Here is a 13,566-nt window from a genome sequence, read left to right as displayed (position 1 = left end):
TTTTTTTTTTTATTATTATGAGGATTTTTACTATTGGGGTACAAACGTATCCCGGGTGTGTGTTTACGTATATAATGTGTTTGGAAGGCTGTAGCTCCTGAACCAATGGTCCGATCTGGTTCAAATTAGCGGTATAGAGGTATAGCGGTTCAAAAGTTACAACACTTCAAAGTTGAAAGTGGATACATTTGTACCCGGGTGTGTGTTCTAGGGTTAACATATCCTGGGAAATCATTTTGAGGACTCTCCAATTGGACGATATTGCTTTGCATTCAGCTTGAACGAAAAAAGTCACACCCTGGCACACTTTTCTGTAATCCGATTCTATCATTTAAAAGTTATTTATACAATTGAAGAGACATTTTTTCAGATTAAATCTGGACATCCACCTAATTTTTTCGATATAACTTTGCTAAATGTTACTCGATCGGTACGTAATAATTACCAAATTGAAGGCGAGACTTACTGTTACTGATTTATAATAATAATATGATGAAAATCGTTCAGATTATAAATAAACTATTTTAAAATAAAAAAAAATGTTGAACAAAATTTTTGTCATTTTCCTATATTTGCAATTTTTATATTGTATGCATAAACATAAGTAAACTAATTAGTGTTTCTAGAAGTTGTGCCTGTTCAGTGTTTCCATACCCATTTTCATAAACAAAATTTTTCCACAATGATGGAAAATAATGGCTTTTCTATTAGAGCTACTGATATTGTTCCTAAATTTGCAAAAATTCGCAAACTGTAGCTAATATTAAAAAAAGGTTAACATATTTTGGACCAGGGACCTAGGTGCACGCCAGCAATATTAATGCTGTTCTTTATATCTTTTGACTATAGGCCAGTGCAATTATCAACAAAACAATTACAATTTGGTTCAGAAACAGATTAGTTTGAGATTAACGATAAGCTAAAGGGCTACGAGAAATGATATTTGACTTTATATTTGGCGTTAACAGATTCATTACCTAATAATATGCACCAAACATTTTTGTTGAACCCAGAATTTTTAACAATAATTGGTCTTATTCGACTAGTGTGCTGTTGGTCACTTGGCGGTCGATGCACGGGCTCTCACAACTAAAATAAACGACTGATATTTTGCAGGTTCGTTGCTGACTCCTTGATACAATATATTTTCACTATTACCAAGGGATTTGAAAAAAATTAGATTTTTGACCCGTCCTAATGTACATACATACCCTGCAGGAAATGGATCTAATTAAGCTAACTTTAAGTTGATTAGGAAGGAGCTAAAACTGACTTATTATCTGTATATATTATTTGACGAAAGCTAACTATATTTCTATGGCGATGGCCGCGAAACAATCAAGGGTGGTTACCTCTGCATTAGATGTGGTCTAGGGTGGTTACCTCTGCATTTGATGTAACTAACTTGTAACCAGGGTTGGGCACGCTGCACTAAATCGAGATTTTCACTACCACTAGGGCTTCAGTGGTAGTGCATTTCAAATTTCACTACCACTATATGGTTATTTTTTATCAATTAATAATTTTTTTCTGCTGGGTATGTATGTATGTGTAAAAATATATGTACAAATTTCACATTTATATACATTACATAAAAAACTGTTTTATATGGTGCTAAGCAAGAAATGTTTAGGAATATAAAATTTCATTTCGTTTTGTACTAAAGTACACTATTTTGAGCTCAATTCATAAGAATTTATATGCTAGGTATGTATGTGCATACTGGCATTTGACTTTAGTTTATTTAATGTTTATTATTTTTTTATAAAAGTCTAGCTCGTATACATACAACAAATACCATATAAATTCAGATTTCAAACTTCGTACAAAAATTAGAAAAATTCTGCTTCTTTTCACCAAAATTTCAAACTTTTTAATTAGAATTTTGGAATGCAGTTTTCTGTACCATTTAATTCTAGTATAATGAAGTGCAAGTTTCAATCTGCTATAAAATACCATTACTTTTTAGCAATTTTTTTTTGCTGGCAGTTTCCTCCAGATAAAAGAAACATAATTTTGTATGGAAAAACGTGAAACACCTTCAACCAAAAAAAATTCATTTTTAAGAGCTGTCTGCAAATGTTTTTTTTTTTTTATGCTGGCCCTTGTCTGTCGCTGCACCTGAATATATGAAAAGAAATTCCAAATAATCGGCAAAGAATTGGCGAAAAAAGGCCGATGCCGATGCCGATGCTCAATTTTATGCCGATACTAGCTGATGCCGATGCCGATTAATCGGTCGGACTCTAATAAAAACCTAACGTGCCTTGTCTAAAAGTGTGGTCGTCTCTTTTCCGTTTTTAGGCTTTTTATAAGCTAGACGGTAATGTTCCATGTAGTGGCAACAGGGGCGAACGCAGAAATTTTTTTCGGGAGGGGTTTTAAAATTATTATTATTTTTTTTTCATTTAATCATTTGCACCAAATATGCGTTTCGGTAGTACAAAATGTCTATATTTTTTTCAATAAATTCGAGTTATTACATATGTATGCATGAAAAATGTGAAATATCATTTCTCTACTGCTTCGACTTAAAAGAAAATATTGTAATCAGTATTTCTTTATTCGCAACTTCTATATTTCTGTGGATGCTAAGTAAAGCTTAACCATCTAATCTTTGTTCCCCAGTTTTACTTCGTAAATATGATTCAAGCTTAAGAAGGAGCGTTCACTGGAAATAAGTGTCACAGGAAGTGTTGGCCCTATCTGCAAGAATCGGTATACCTTTAGGTACAGTGATTGATTGCAAACATCAGGAGCGTCTAGGAATGGTGTTGGACTATGCTCCGTAGGTACATTGAAAAAATGCCTGTAAAGAAACATAATAAGGGTATACATCAAACCTTATAAACCGTATAAAATTATAATTGTGTAAACTTTGGAAATCAACTGTCAAAATTTGTATGGAAACTCGTTTACACATTTCAAATAAATTTCTACAACGATATCACTGAATAATCTTGATAACCTGAAGACAATGTAACTCTGTCGCAAGTGTATACAAAAAAAGAGTATGGGGCGTTCATGTAACAGAGCTCTTAAATTTATAAGAATATCTGCTTGATAAAGCTATCGGTTTAGATGAATACCGCTAATATTAATTTAAATATTAGCATGGCATTTGAATTTAAATGTAGAAAATTACCTTTGACACATTTTAACACATGATAATTGAAATGTCAAATTACGTTTAGTCGAAGGCGGAAATGTAAAAGCAGCATCCGGTGCCCACGGACATTCAAGGAGCTCATAATTCTCGTTATCGCTTAGTTTACGGTGACCAAAATTTGACGCATCATTAAGCGGAACCTGCAAGGACGTGGATATATAAATTCGGTCGCAGAGAACTTAAAACTTGATTTTCGTGACGCAGAGGGTTGTGAAATTACCGGCATATTGAAAACAATGAGGGTGTTGATTTTTTAAACTTAGGGAAGCGACCATTTTTGGGCCTTAATCAAACTACGCCTAAACGTTAGTATTCATACATGCTAGTAAAATTCCAATAAGATTTTCTCTATCTCATCATTACGTCCTGAGAACTGTGGGACTCGGGTAACTTATAGCCCACTTTCACCAAGAGCTGTTTTAATTTCCTTTTCCCATAGGCATTAACTGCAGTTAAGGCGTGGTGGAAATGAACTCTTACTCTGGAATCAGCTGCACCAAGTTTCCCAGCGCCGGAGCGTATTCATTTTTTCCGTACTTGACACTCGTGAGATGAATTTTCGGCTGTTTGTGAAAATTCGGCAGCCGGAGGGGCAGAAGTTTATCAGTTTAAAATAGTTCGTTATTTTTACAGAATGCATTCGGTACGTAGCACTTTTTGCTCTGGTGATTCAGCGACATTGAAAATACACTTTTTCTCCCAGATAGATATGTAAATTAATTTCAATTACTTCTCCCCTTTCGAAAGCTTCGAAAACCTTAAAACGCAAACCAAAATGTGCATATAGTATATATGTAGTACTTTTAGGGATTATGTAAAGTATGTATGTATATAAAGTGGTGTTGCCAGAGCATCTAGACGGAGAGCTCATGCCCAAAAAACCCATCATTCTTCAGATCGATTGAAATTTTTTGTGAGCTTAGCTTGTTATCTATATATATAAATGTGAATGTCTGTTTGTTTATTACCTTATAACTTTTGAGCCACGACACGGAATCGCACGAAACTTGGCAGACTTATTTGTTTTTACCCCGGGAAGGTTATAGGTATGGTCTTATTTGAAACTATGTCGTAAATTTCGCAAGGGGGCGTGGCACCGCCAATAGACCTGCAAATGTTTAATCAGCTAAAACTTCGGAACCATAAGTCGAAAGAATTTGCAATTTGGTACGAAGACATGTCTACGGGAGGCGCTTATTGTAAGTTATATATAAAGGAGAGCGTGGCACATGAACTTGAAATTTGGTATGCAAACATATCTATGGTAGGTGCTTATAGTAAGGTATATATAAATTAGTTTGTAAAAGGGGGCGTAGCACATAACATGGGCGTGGAAGTTCTTATCAGCCATAACTTCGGAATCACAAATCACATGACCCCTTTAATTCCTTCTGATATACCTTTAGAATTTAAAAAACTTCAGTTTCCAGTTCACTTAGCTTATGACAATAAAAAAGGATGCCTTAAAATGAAACCAACTCTTTATCGAAAATAAAATTTATGATAATTGCATTGGAAAATGCATCTATGTTAATAGATGCATTGAAGTACTAAAAACGTGCTGCGGAATAATATTAGAGTAAGAAATTAGATAGTTAAAATTTAGTTATTACAATACAACTTTGGTATTTCAACTATTATCTATATAATTTATTAAAACTATTTTATTATAAACATATTATTGCTTTTGATTTCATAGCACCCCAGCTAAACAACTATTCTACGTTATTATGCTATCACGGCTATATTAAAATTCGAGAAGAAATGAAATATAACATCGTTACATAAAAATTTTTTCATATTTGTATAAAGACGTGCGGTGAAACCCTCGGGTAAAAGCTAGTATGCATATAAGTTGATATCAGGAGGGCTGGCTGCTGAATAACGTACTTCATATGACTTGAAATTTGAACAGAATTTTAACTAAAATATATAGAAAACTAGCTTTAACCCGCGGGTTTCACCCCACGCCAGAAGGAATTATAGGGGTCATGTGACTTGTGGTTATGAAGCTATGGCAAAAAATTCCAAGCCTGTGTTAAGTGCTACGCCCCTTTTACAAACTCATTTATATATACCTTACTATAAGCACCTACCATAGATATGTCTGCATACCAAATGTTATGTTTATGTGACTTATGGTTCCGAAGTTATAACTGGTAAAATATTCCACGCCTTTGGGATTTGCCGCCCCCTTCCACAGTCTTATTTATATATATACCTTACTATAAGCACCTACCGTAGATACCTGCATACCACATTTCAAGTTCATGTGACTTATGTTCCGAAGTTATGACTGACTAAAAATTCCACGCCTATGTTATCTGCCACGCCTCCTTTTACAAACTCATTTACATATACCTTAAGATAAGCATCTACTATAGATATGTTTGCATACCAAATTTCAAGTTCATGTGACTTACGGTTCCGAAGTTTGAGCTGATTAAATAATTCACGCCCATGGGAGGTGCCACGCCACCTTTTCCAATACCGCCAATTTCCAATGCTCTACCACAAATATTTCAAGAGATATACAATATGAAAATTTTAGTAAGTATAGGAGGTGCCACGCCCTCTTTTCCAGCACTGCCCATTTTTCCTATGCCTATAACCTTCCCGGGGAAAAAGCAAATAAGTGTGCAAAGTTTCGTGCGATTCCGTGCCGCGATTCAGAAGTTATAAGGTAATAAGCAAACAGACATTCACATTTATATATATAGGTGAATTCAAGTTTGCCTGCCAATTCTTATGGTCTTAAAGTTATTCCAGCCTATGTTGAAAGTGCATTGTTGCAAGTATAAGTCAACATACATACAGACATGGTGTCTGTGAGTGCGGGCGCGGGGTCGAAAACGTATATCGTTAAAATGCCATGGCGTATGAGTTATCTATCAACATCAATATTTAGTCCGATTATGCTTCCAAGCTTGTGCTCATTCACCTCGGCTTGTTCTTTATTTGCAGATTTTTGCGAATAGTTGAAAATTCGTACAAACTTTTACGGAAATAAAAACAGTATTGCTTTTGTTTACGTAATTAACTAAATACAAAGAGAGAAATTTCTTAAAATTTTCAGCAGGCATTTCGGGAGGGGTTTGAACCCCCAAAACCCCTACCTGCGTTCGCCCCTGAGTGGCAACCCCGCATTGTCAAAGTGGCATACCTTCATTTCAGCTTAGGCGTTGCTATACGTTCTGTAACAATATTAGCTGGTGAATTTTCTAAGACATTCCCAGGTGCACCATACGCTGAAGAATAAAATATTTGGATTCCTGTGCGGTGAACAGTAACCCTAATATGTGTAACAAATAACATAGGTACATAAAAAAGAAGAAAATTATGTTAACCAAACTCTGTGGACCTTTTAAAAAACTACTTATTGGACTTTGCACTTTTTCTTGTATTTTGGGAGGCCATCCTAGTAAAGTATATTTTAGAACTTAAAGGTGTTCTTAAAAAGATTAAGTACCATCCGCCTAAAATCGTAGATGATAGTCACATAAGTTGTTTAGACAAAAATTCATAGAGCGTTATATTCATATATTCATAAAATTCATAGAGAGCGTTATTTTACAAATATCGATATAAGTAGGTATCGATACTTTTAGCCCGATACTTAATAGGTATCGATATTTCCTTTCGATGCTACTTCCAAGTACAGGTATCGATATTCCCATGGTATCGTTTTATCCCTAGCCAAGGCAATATTAGGCATGTTTTATTCAACCATCACAAGCAAATAGCTAAATCTTGGTCAAATAAGACGAAATTAGCTTATTTATGTTAGCCTAATTTTGACAGTTGTTCGAGTGCAAATAGTGTCAAAGTAAGTTTTTGCCTCTTTCTGATTGGCTGAAGGAAAAAATTTCTGATGCTGAATGGCAATGCCTCTTGTTCAATATACAAGCCAAGATAGCTTTTCATAAGCCAATATAAGGTGCAATCCCGTATTCCTCGGACTCGAACTAGTAAAACTGTAAAAAAATAAAAATTCGCTCAGAGCGAGAGAGTAACATTGAAAAGTACGGGATCGCTTTCTAGTAAAAAATGGTAACTTCTGTCAACTTCAACATAACCTCCAAATTTTGGTTGTAAATTTGTAAACACAATCAGCTCACACATGTAGATAACTAAAAATACTTTCAAATTCATTAGAATCCACTTAAACAAGTAATTAAATACTTTTCAACATGAATTAGCAGAGTGCACTTTTCTTTTGTTTACAATTTGGTTGCCAAACACACTACAGCTGATCGTTTGACACATTTACCAGAATTTACCAGCAAAAAATTCTCAGACTAAAACTGGTAACTTCTGACAGAGAGAGAACCATATTTACTCTCTTTTTTGTCCTCTCAATAGTCAGAGAACCGAGTACGGGATCGATTTTCAGTAAAATCTGACTGATTCTGACTAGTCCGGACTCATACGGGATCGCAACTAACATTATGTTGGGTAAATCCTCCATACAAAATAAGCTAATAGCTTAAATTTCTGCACAAATAAAACACNTCCCTAGCCAAGGCAATATTAGGCATGTTTTATTCAACCATCACAAGCAAATAGCTAAATCTTGGTCAAATAAGACGAAATTAGCTTATTTATGTTAGCCTAATTTTGACAGTTGTTCGAGTGCAAATAGTGTCAAAGTAAGTTTTTGCCTCTTTCTGATTGGCTGAAGGAAAAAATTTCTGATGCTGAATGGCAATGCCTCTTGTTCAATATACAAGCCAAGATAGCTTTTCATAAGCCAATATAAGGTGCAATCCCGTATTCCTCGGACTCGAACTAGTAAAACTGTAAAAAAATAAAAATTCGCTCAGAGCGAGAGAGTAACATTGAAAAGTACGGGATCGCTTTCTAGTAAAAAATGGTAACTTCTGTCAACTTCAACATAACCTCCAAATTTTGGTTGTAAATTTGTAAACACAATCAGCTCACACATGTAGATAACTAAAAATACTTTCAAATTCATTAGAATCCACTTAAACAAGTAATTAAATACTTTTCAACATGAATTAGCAGAGTGCACTTTTCTTTTGTTTACAATTTGGTTGCCAAACACACTACAGCTGATCGTTTGACACATTTACCAGAATTTACCAGCAAAAAATTCTCAGACTAAAACTGGTAACTTCTGACAGAGAGAGAACCATATTTACTCTCTTTTTTGTCCTCTCAATAGTCAGAGAACCGAGTACGGGATCGATTTTCAGTAAAATCTGACTGATTCTGACTAGTCCGGACTCATACGGGATCGCAACTAACATTATGTTGGGTAAATCCTCCATACAAAATAAGCTAATAGCTTAAATTTCTGCACAAATAAAACACGGCTATTATTGATGTTTTTTAACAGCTAATGAAATGCGAATGTGCCATTAGATGCGCATTGCGTGGTCGGGTAATGAATGGGTATGCTCCCGAAATCCGCAATAACATCTAACTGCCGTCCCTAAATTGGAGCGCTAAGCGTTGCGTAATTTTTGATGTTTTCTCATTTCCTTCCGTTTTTATTCTCGTTTCATCTTTCACTTTTTTGTCCTTTGTCTTTCTTTACGTCTTCTGCAGGGGCGGCAGTACGATTTTCCGCTCCTAAAACAAAGTTGCGGAACAAATGTTGTTAAGGAAGGGATATTCTGACGAAATCTCCAATAAAATCTTCTTTTAGTCAACTTTAGTCCTTTACGACCATTTCTAAGGGCTTTCGCCTCAAGCTAAAATTTTCTGGAACAAAAATTTTTAATGGATGGATATTCTACCGGAATCTGCAATAAAATTTACATATTTGTAAAAACACATTTTTAAAACCTTATTAAGTAATAAAAAATTTTGCTTTTTTGGAATTGTATACCATGATAAAAACATAGAAAGGTAAAACCGTTCTCTCAATCGTCGGCCATGATTTTTTTTTTTGAAGTTTGCCAACATTTTAAAATCATATAAAATATCGAGTAAAAAAGGAATTGTTCAAAGCTGTTGTTGTTTGAGATAGAAAATGAGAATGTGTGCGTGAGCTTGTGTCTCAAATTTTAAAATTAAAATGCTTCCAAACGTCAAGAATATGAAAAATTCCTCTCAGCGGTTCTACCTTCTTATTTTTTTTGTCATGTTGTATACCATTAAATGTTTTTACGAGGGTGTTCGATTATTTGCTTTTTTCCAAAGCCGGTATTTGAGTTATGGTTTTTGAAAGACCCAGTTCCCTAAACTAAGAAAAACCCACATATACCGGTTTTCTTGCACATAGTTTCGGTGTGGATGATCGCTGTGGCTAAGTGGCTAGAGGTGCGTTTTACCACTCCGAAGGACCTGGGTTCGATCCATGGTCGAGCACCATCTAAATTAGGAAGAGTTTTTCCAGAGACCAAAATAGTAATTATCCTAATATTTACGATAAGAAACATCGCCTTGTTTTAAGATACATTTTGTACAGAGCATCTTTTTTATGTCTTCTCTAATAATTATGTGGGAGTTTTATTTTTTCCCCTTCGCGGGACGTTTATTTCAAGACGGAAATGACTTACGTCTTTTTATAATAATTATGTAAACAAGACTTTTATTTCTATCGTCTCTNCCGGTTCTACCTTCTTATTTTTTTTGTCATGTTGTATACCATTAAATGTTTTTACGAGGGTGTTCGATTATTTGCTTTTTTCCAAAGCCGGTCTTTGAGTTATGGTTTTTGAAAAGACCCAGTTCCCTAAACTAAGAAAAACCCACATATACCGGTTTTCTTGCACATAGTTTCGGTGTGGATGATCGCTGTGGCTAAGTGGCTAGAGGTGCGTTTTACCACTCCGAAGGACCTGGGTTCGATCCATGGTCGAGCACCATCTAAATTAGGAAGAGTTTTTCCAGAGACCAAAATAGTAATTATCCTAATATTTACGATAAGAAACATCGCCTTGTTTTAAGATACATTTTGTACAGAGCATCTTTTTTATGTCTTCTCTAATAATTATGTGGGAGTTTTATTTTTTCCCCTTCGCGGGACGTTTATTTCAAGACGGAAATGACTTACGTCTTTTTATAATAATTATGTAAACAAGACTTTTATTTCTATCGTCTCTTGGGACATTTATTTCATGAGGTTTGGCGTTACTTTTATATTTCAAATATTCTAATACATTATTTCTAATTTTTTCCGGATTGCAAACAAAATAAAAGTTCGATAATCTGATCTTATGATTGCATGCCCGATTCGGAGTATCGTATGGTTTAAATATATAAGTTTTAATTAAATAAATCGAAAACTTCAATAAAAATCGCAGAAGATTTTCCTGCTGGTTACTAAGTACAGATTGTGTCACCTTCTGTTTCGAATACAAATTTTGTTAACTTGTTTAATGTTTTAATTTCACCCTGTAAAGGAAATTTTTTAAAAGATAGTTTTACTTACTATTTTTTACTCAATAAAGCCCAATAGTCCCATTATTACTATTAAGAAATGGAGGTCGATCAACCCAGTTTTTATACATTTTAAATAATAAACAACACAAACGCGTCTTATAGAAAATTTTATTGTGAATACGTATATATGTAATACTGAATTCAAGGTTTTTTACACACATGTTCATGCGGATTTTCTTTAATTTATTACAAATGTAACGTTTTTAATATGTTTTCATAATTTTACTATATGTTATTAAAGCTGTCAGTTTTCAAAATTCTAATTTATTTATGTATGTACATCATAATACTTTGTAAAATAAAGCAACTTGTATTTACATATTTAAATCTTACATAATTTATTTAAATACATGCTTTTTTAATTTTTCACTAATTTCAGGAGCAGTTTTATCTATTGATAAATTTGGAATTCTTTATGGTTTACAATATTTTGTAAAGTATTAAATTTTTATAGTTTATTTTAGTATAATATGCGATATTACCGGAATATTAAAGGTAATTCCAGCATAACTTCAATGAGTAATTAAAATATTGTAAATCTCATCTAATATCTAGGTAAAATTAAGTATTGTTTTTAATAAGTAGTACAATACACTTGCCATTTCAGGCTTTTTTTTATCGAGCAACAGAGTAATACTTATAATATTATGCCTATGTTAATGTTTGCATTTAATTTTAATTGGCTTTCCAGTGGCCATCCCAGTAGCAAAATGCCTTGGTTGGTAAATTAACTGTGCAACAGTTTTAGTGTCATGAGCAGGCCGAACAAAATAAGCAAGAAAAAAGCGCTCTTAAGCGCACTAAAACATTAGTAAATATGTTTGCAAATATGCTTGCAAAACAACAAAATTTAAGTACAGTTTAATATTTTGTTTTTAATTTAGTTTATTTCAAAGACTAAAAAAATACAATAGACAATCAAGTGTAACTTGATATTCTCAAATAATAGAGATCTGCGCGGATTGTTTTAATTTTTCTAAATATTCGTTATTCTCCATTTAAGATGAACTACTTTTAATCTCTTCAATAACACCAATGCCTTCCCGTAGATGCAAAACAATGGTGTTTTAATTTTTTGTACCAAGCAGAAATACAATTGAAGTTAGGGGTAAATAAAAACCAAGAAATGGTCAAGAAAAATTTATTGAGCCAAATTTATTTGTGTAACTGGGATTTGTAACTATATAAATCAATAAATACATTTCAATGTGAGTTAATACTTCAAAATTTATCGAAGTTCCGATTATTTCATCTTCTTGTATATTTTTAATTCATTCGATGCATTGCAAATATCGATTTTTATATACGATACATCGATGCATCAGATCGAAACAAATCGATGTATTTTTTGACTTCCATCCCTAAAGCAAATGTGGTGCCACATACAGTTATGCCAAATTTAGTCAGAAAGAAGAAATTTGCAGAGTTGCTTTTTTGAAAATAAATACGAATTTTAGCATCCCAAAGTTCGATTTGTAAAATTCGCCATTTTGGAAATAAATTTCGATTAAAATTCGAATCCCGAAGTTTCGAATATCGAAGTTACACATCCCTATAAGAAACCCGTGACGAAAGTTTCCCTGCCGGTGATGTCTTTTTTGTCTAACCCGTAACAGAAGAAAGAACATGTAAAATTGGGTTGGCATTGGTTTTGTGTTTAGTAGTAACCAGGGCCGTAGAAAATAAGCAAGAAAAAATCGATTTTAAGCGCGTAGATAAGCACTAAAACATTAGTAAATTGTGCCTTGACAGATGGCAGTAATGCGGATTTACGATCCGCGAGGTCGTAGGTTCGAGTCCCAGAATATTAAATTCATTTTTTTATTAATTCAATTATAACTTCTGTATTTTTTTAAAGTTGTTTTTAAATAGCTGTTTTCGACTTTTTTAGTAAAAATACAACTCAGGGAGCATAGAACACAATGAAAAACAAAATTACTTAGCATGGACATTCACCTTGTCGTCGGTAATGCAGTCACCGTATTAATTCTAATAAGTTCTTATTCAATTTTAATTGGATTCCTATCTGAATTAATATGGTGACTGCATTACCGTGCTAGTTTTGTACTTTCTCTGTATTCTACACTCTCTGAGTTTTCGTCAGTTTTGTCATCGAATATTCCCTTGATCCGAGTTAAGTTTGAGAATTAACTCTAGGACTTAATCCAGATCAACTGCAGTTAATTCTCGAGGTAATTCCGAATTAACGAGTTGATCCGGATCAACGCTGCCGTCTGTTTAAGCTTTTAAGCAGTCGAAGTTCTTAAGAAGTTTACTACGCTTTCCACTATAGTTTGCTAATGTTTGTTTGTGAAGAGTACAAGGCACCCTTCTTTTCAACAAAAATATATACCCGTTCAATTATTTATTTCGTAAGCAAAAAGTGAGACAGCAGGCTGTAAAATATCAGATGTCAAAACTCCTTAGACACTATTATTCACACACACGAATTAATAGCAATTTATTTCTTGACCGTTTTCTTAAAAGGAATACATTGAAATAAGCAAAATAAGCATGATCGTTAAAATTAAGCTTGGAAATCCTGAAAAAGCAAAATAAGCAAAAGCTTAAAATTTTCGGCCCTGGTCATGAAATCTAATGGGGAATCGAGCAACACATATCAACAGTACTGGACTAGGGTAACAAAACCCAAATATTAAGTTCAGAAAGAAATTTAATTAAGTCAATTAATCTTTAAATTGAATTAAACACACCATTTTAACATTTGGAACGTAGTCAAATAACTTTACAGGAAACTAGTTCTTATTTTTGTTCACATTTCAACGTATTTTCCGGTGTGGGTAACTTGTCCAATAGTCTCTCTCCTTTGGGAATGAGCACACAACTGCTACAAAAGGGTCAAAGTAACGTAATTGTAGTTCATTACCCAGATAGATGGAGAATATTTCTTTTTAAAACGTCAGATCGAAGAACTCGCAGGAAAGTGATTCGCCTTTTTGGAAAATTACATATTAAATAAATAT

General features: G+C 33.7%; 1 protein-coding gene across 1 annotated transcript; it reads right to left on the bottom strand.

Moving 5' to 3' along the window:
* Nucleotides 1-2,591: 2,591 nt before the first annotated feature.
* Nucleotides 2,592-3,474, bottom strand: LOC108373639 (uncharacterized). Its single transcript, XM_017629561.1, has 3 exons — nt 3,390-3,474; nt 3,146-3,309; nt 2,592-2,809 (listed from the first exon to the last, which is right to left on the bottom strand). The coding sequence occupies exons 1-3, from the start codon at nt 3,393-3,395 to the stop codon at nt 2,611-2,613; spliced, it is 369 nt and encodes a 122-aa protein (XP_017485050.1). The 5' UTR covers nt 3,396-3,474; the 3' UTR covers nt 2,592-2,610.
* Between the last annotated feature and the right edge of the window lie 10,092 nt (nt 3,475-13,566).

This window comes from Rhagoletis zephyria, unplaced genomic scaffold, assembly GCF_001687245.7.
Source record: "Rhagoletis zephyria isolate East Lansing unplaced genomic scaffold, Rhagoletis_zephyria_1.1 Rzeph_scaffold_06888, whole genome shotgun sequence".
Classification (NCBI taxonomy): domain Eukaryota; kingdom Metazoa; phylum Arthropoda; class Insecta; order Diptera; family Tephritidae; genus Rhagoletis; species Rhagoletis zephyria.
This window is presented reverse-complemented; position numbering and strand designations above follow the sequence as displayed.

Coding starts and splice junctions, on each gene's coding strand:
- LOC108373639 (XM_017629561.1), bottom strand. Junction 2,810..3,145: donor TGTGTTAAAATGTGTCAAAG/GTAATTTTCTAC, acceptor GTTTCTTTACAG/GCATTTTTTCAATGTACCTA.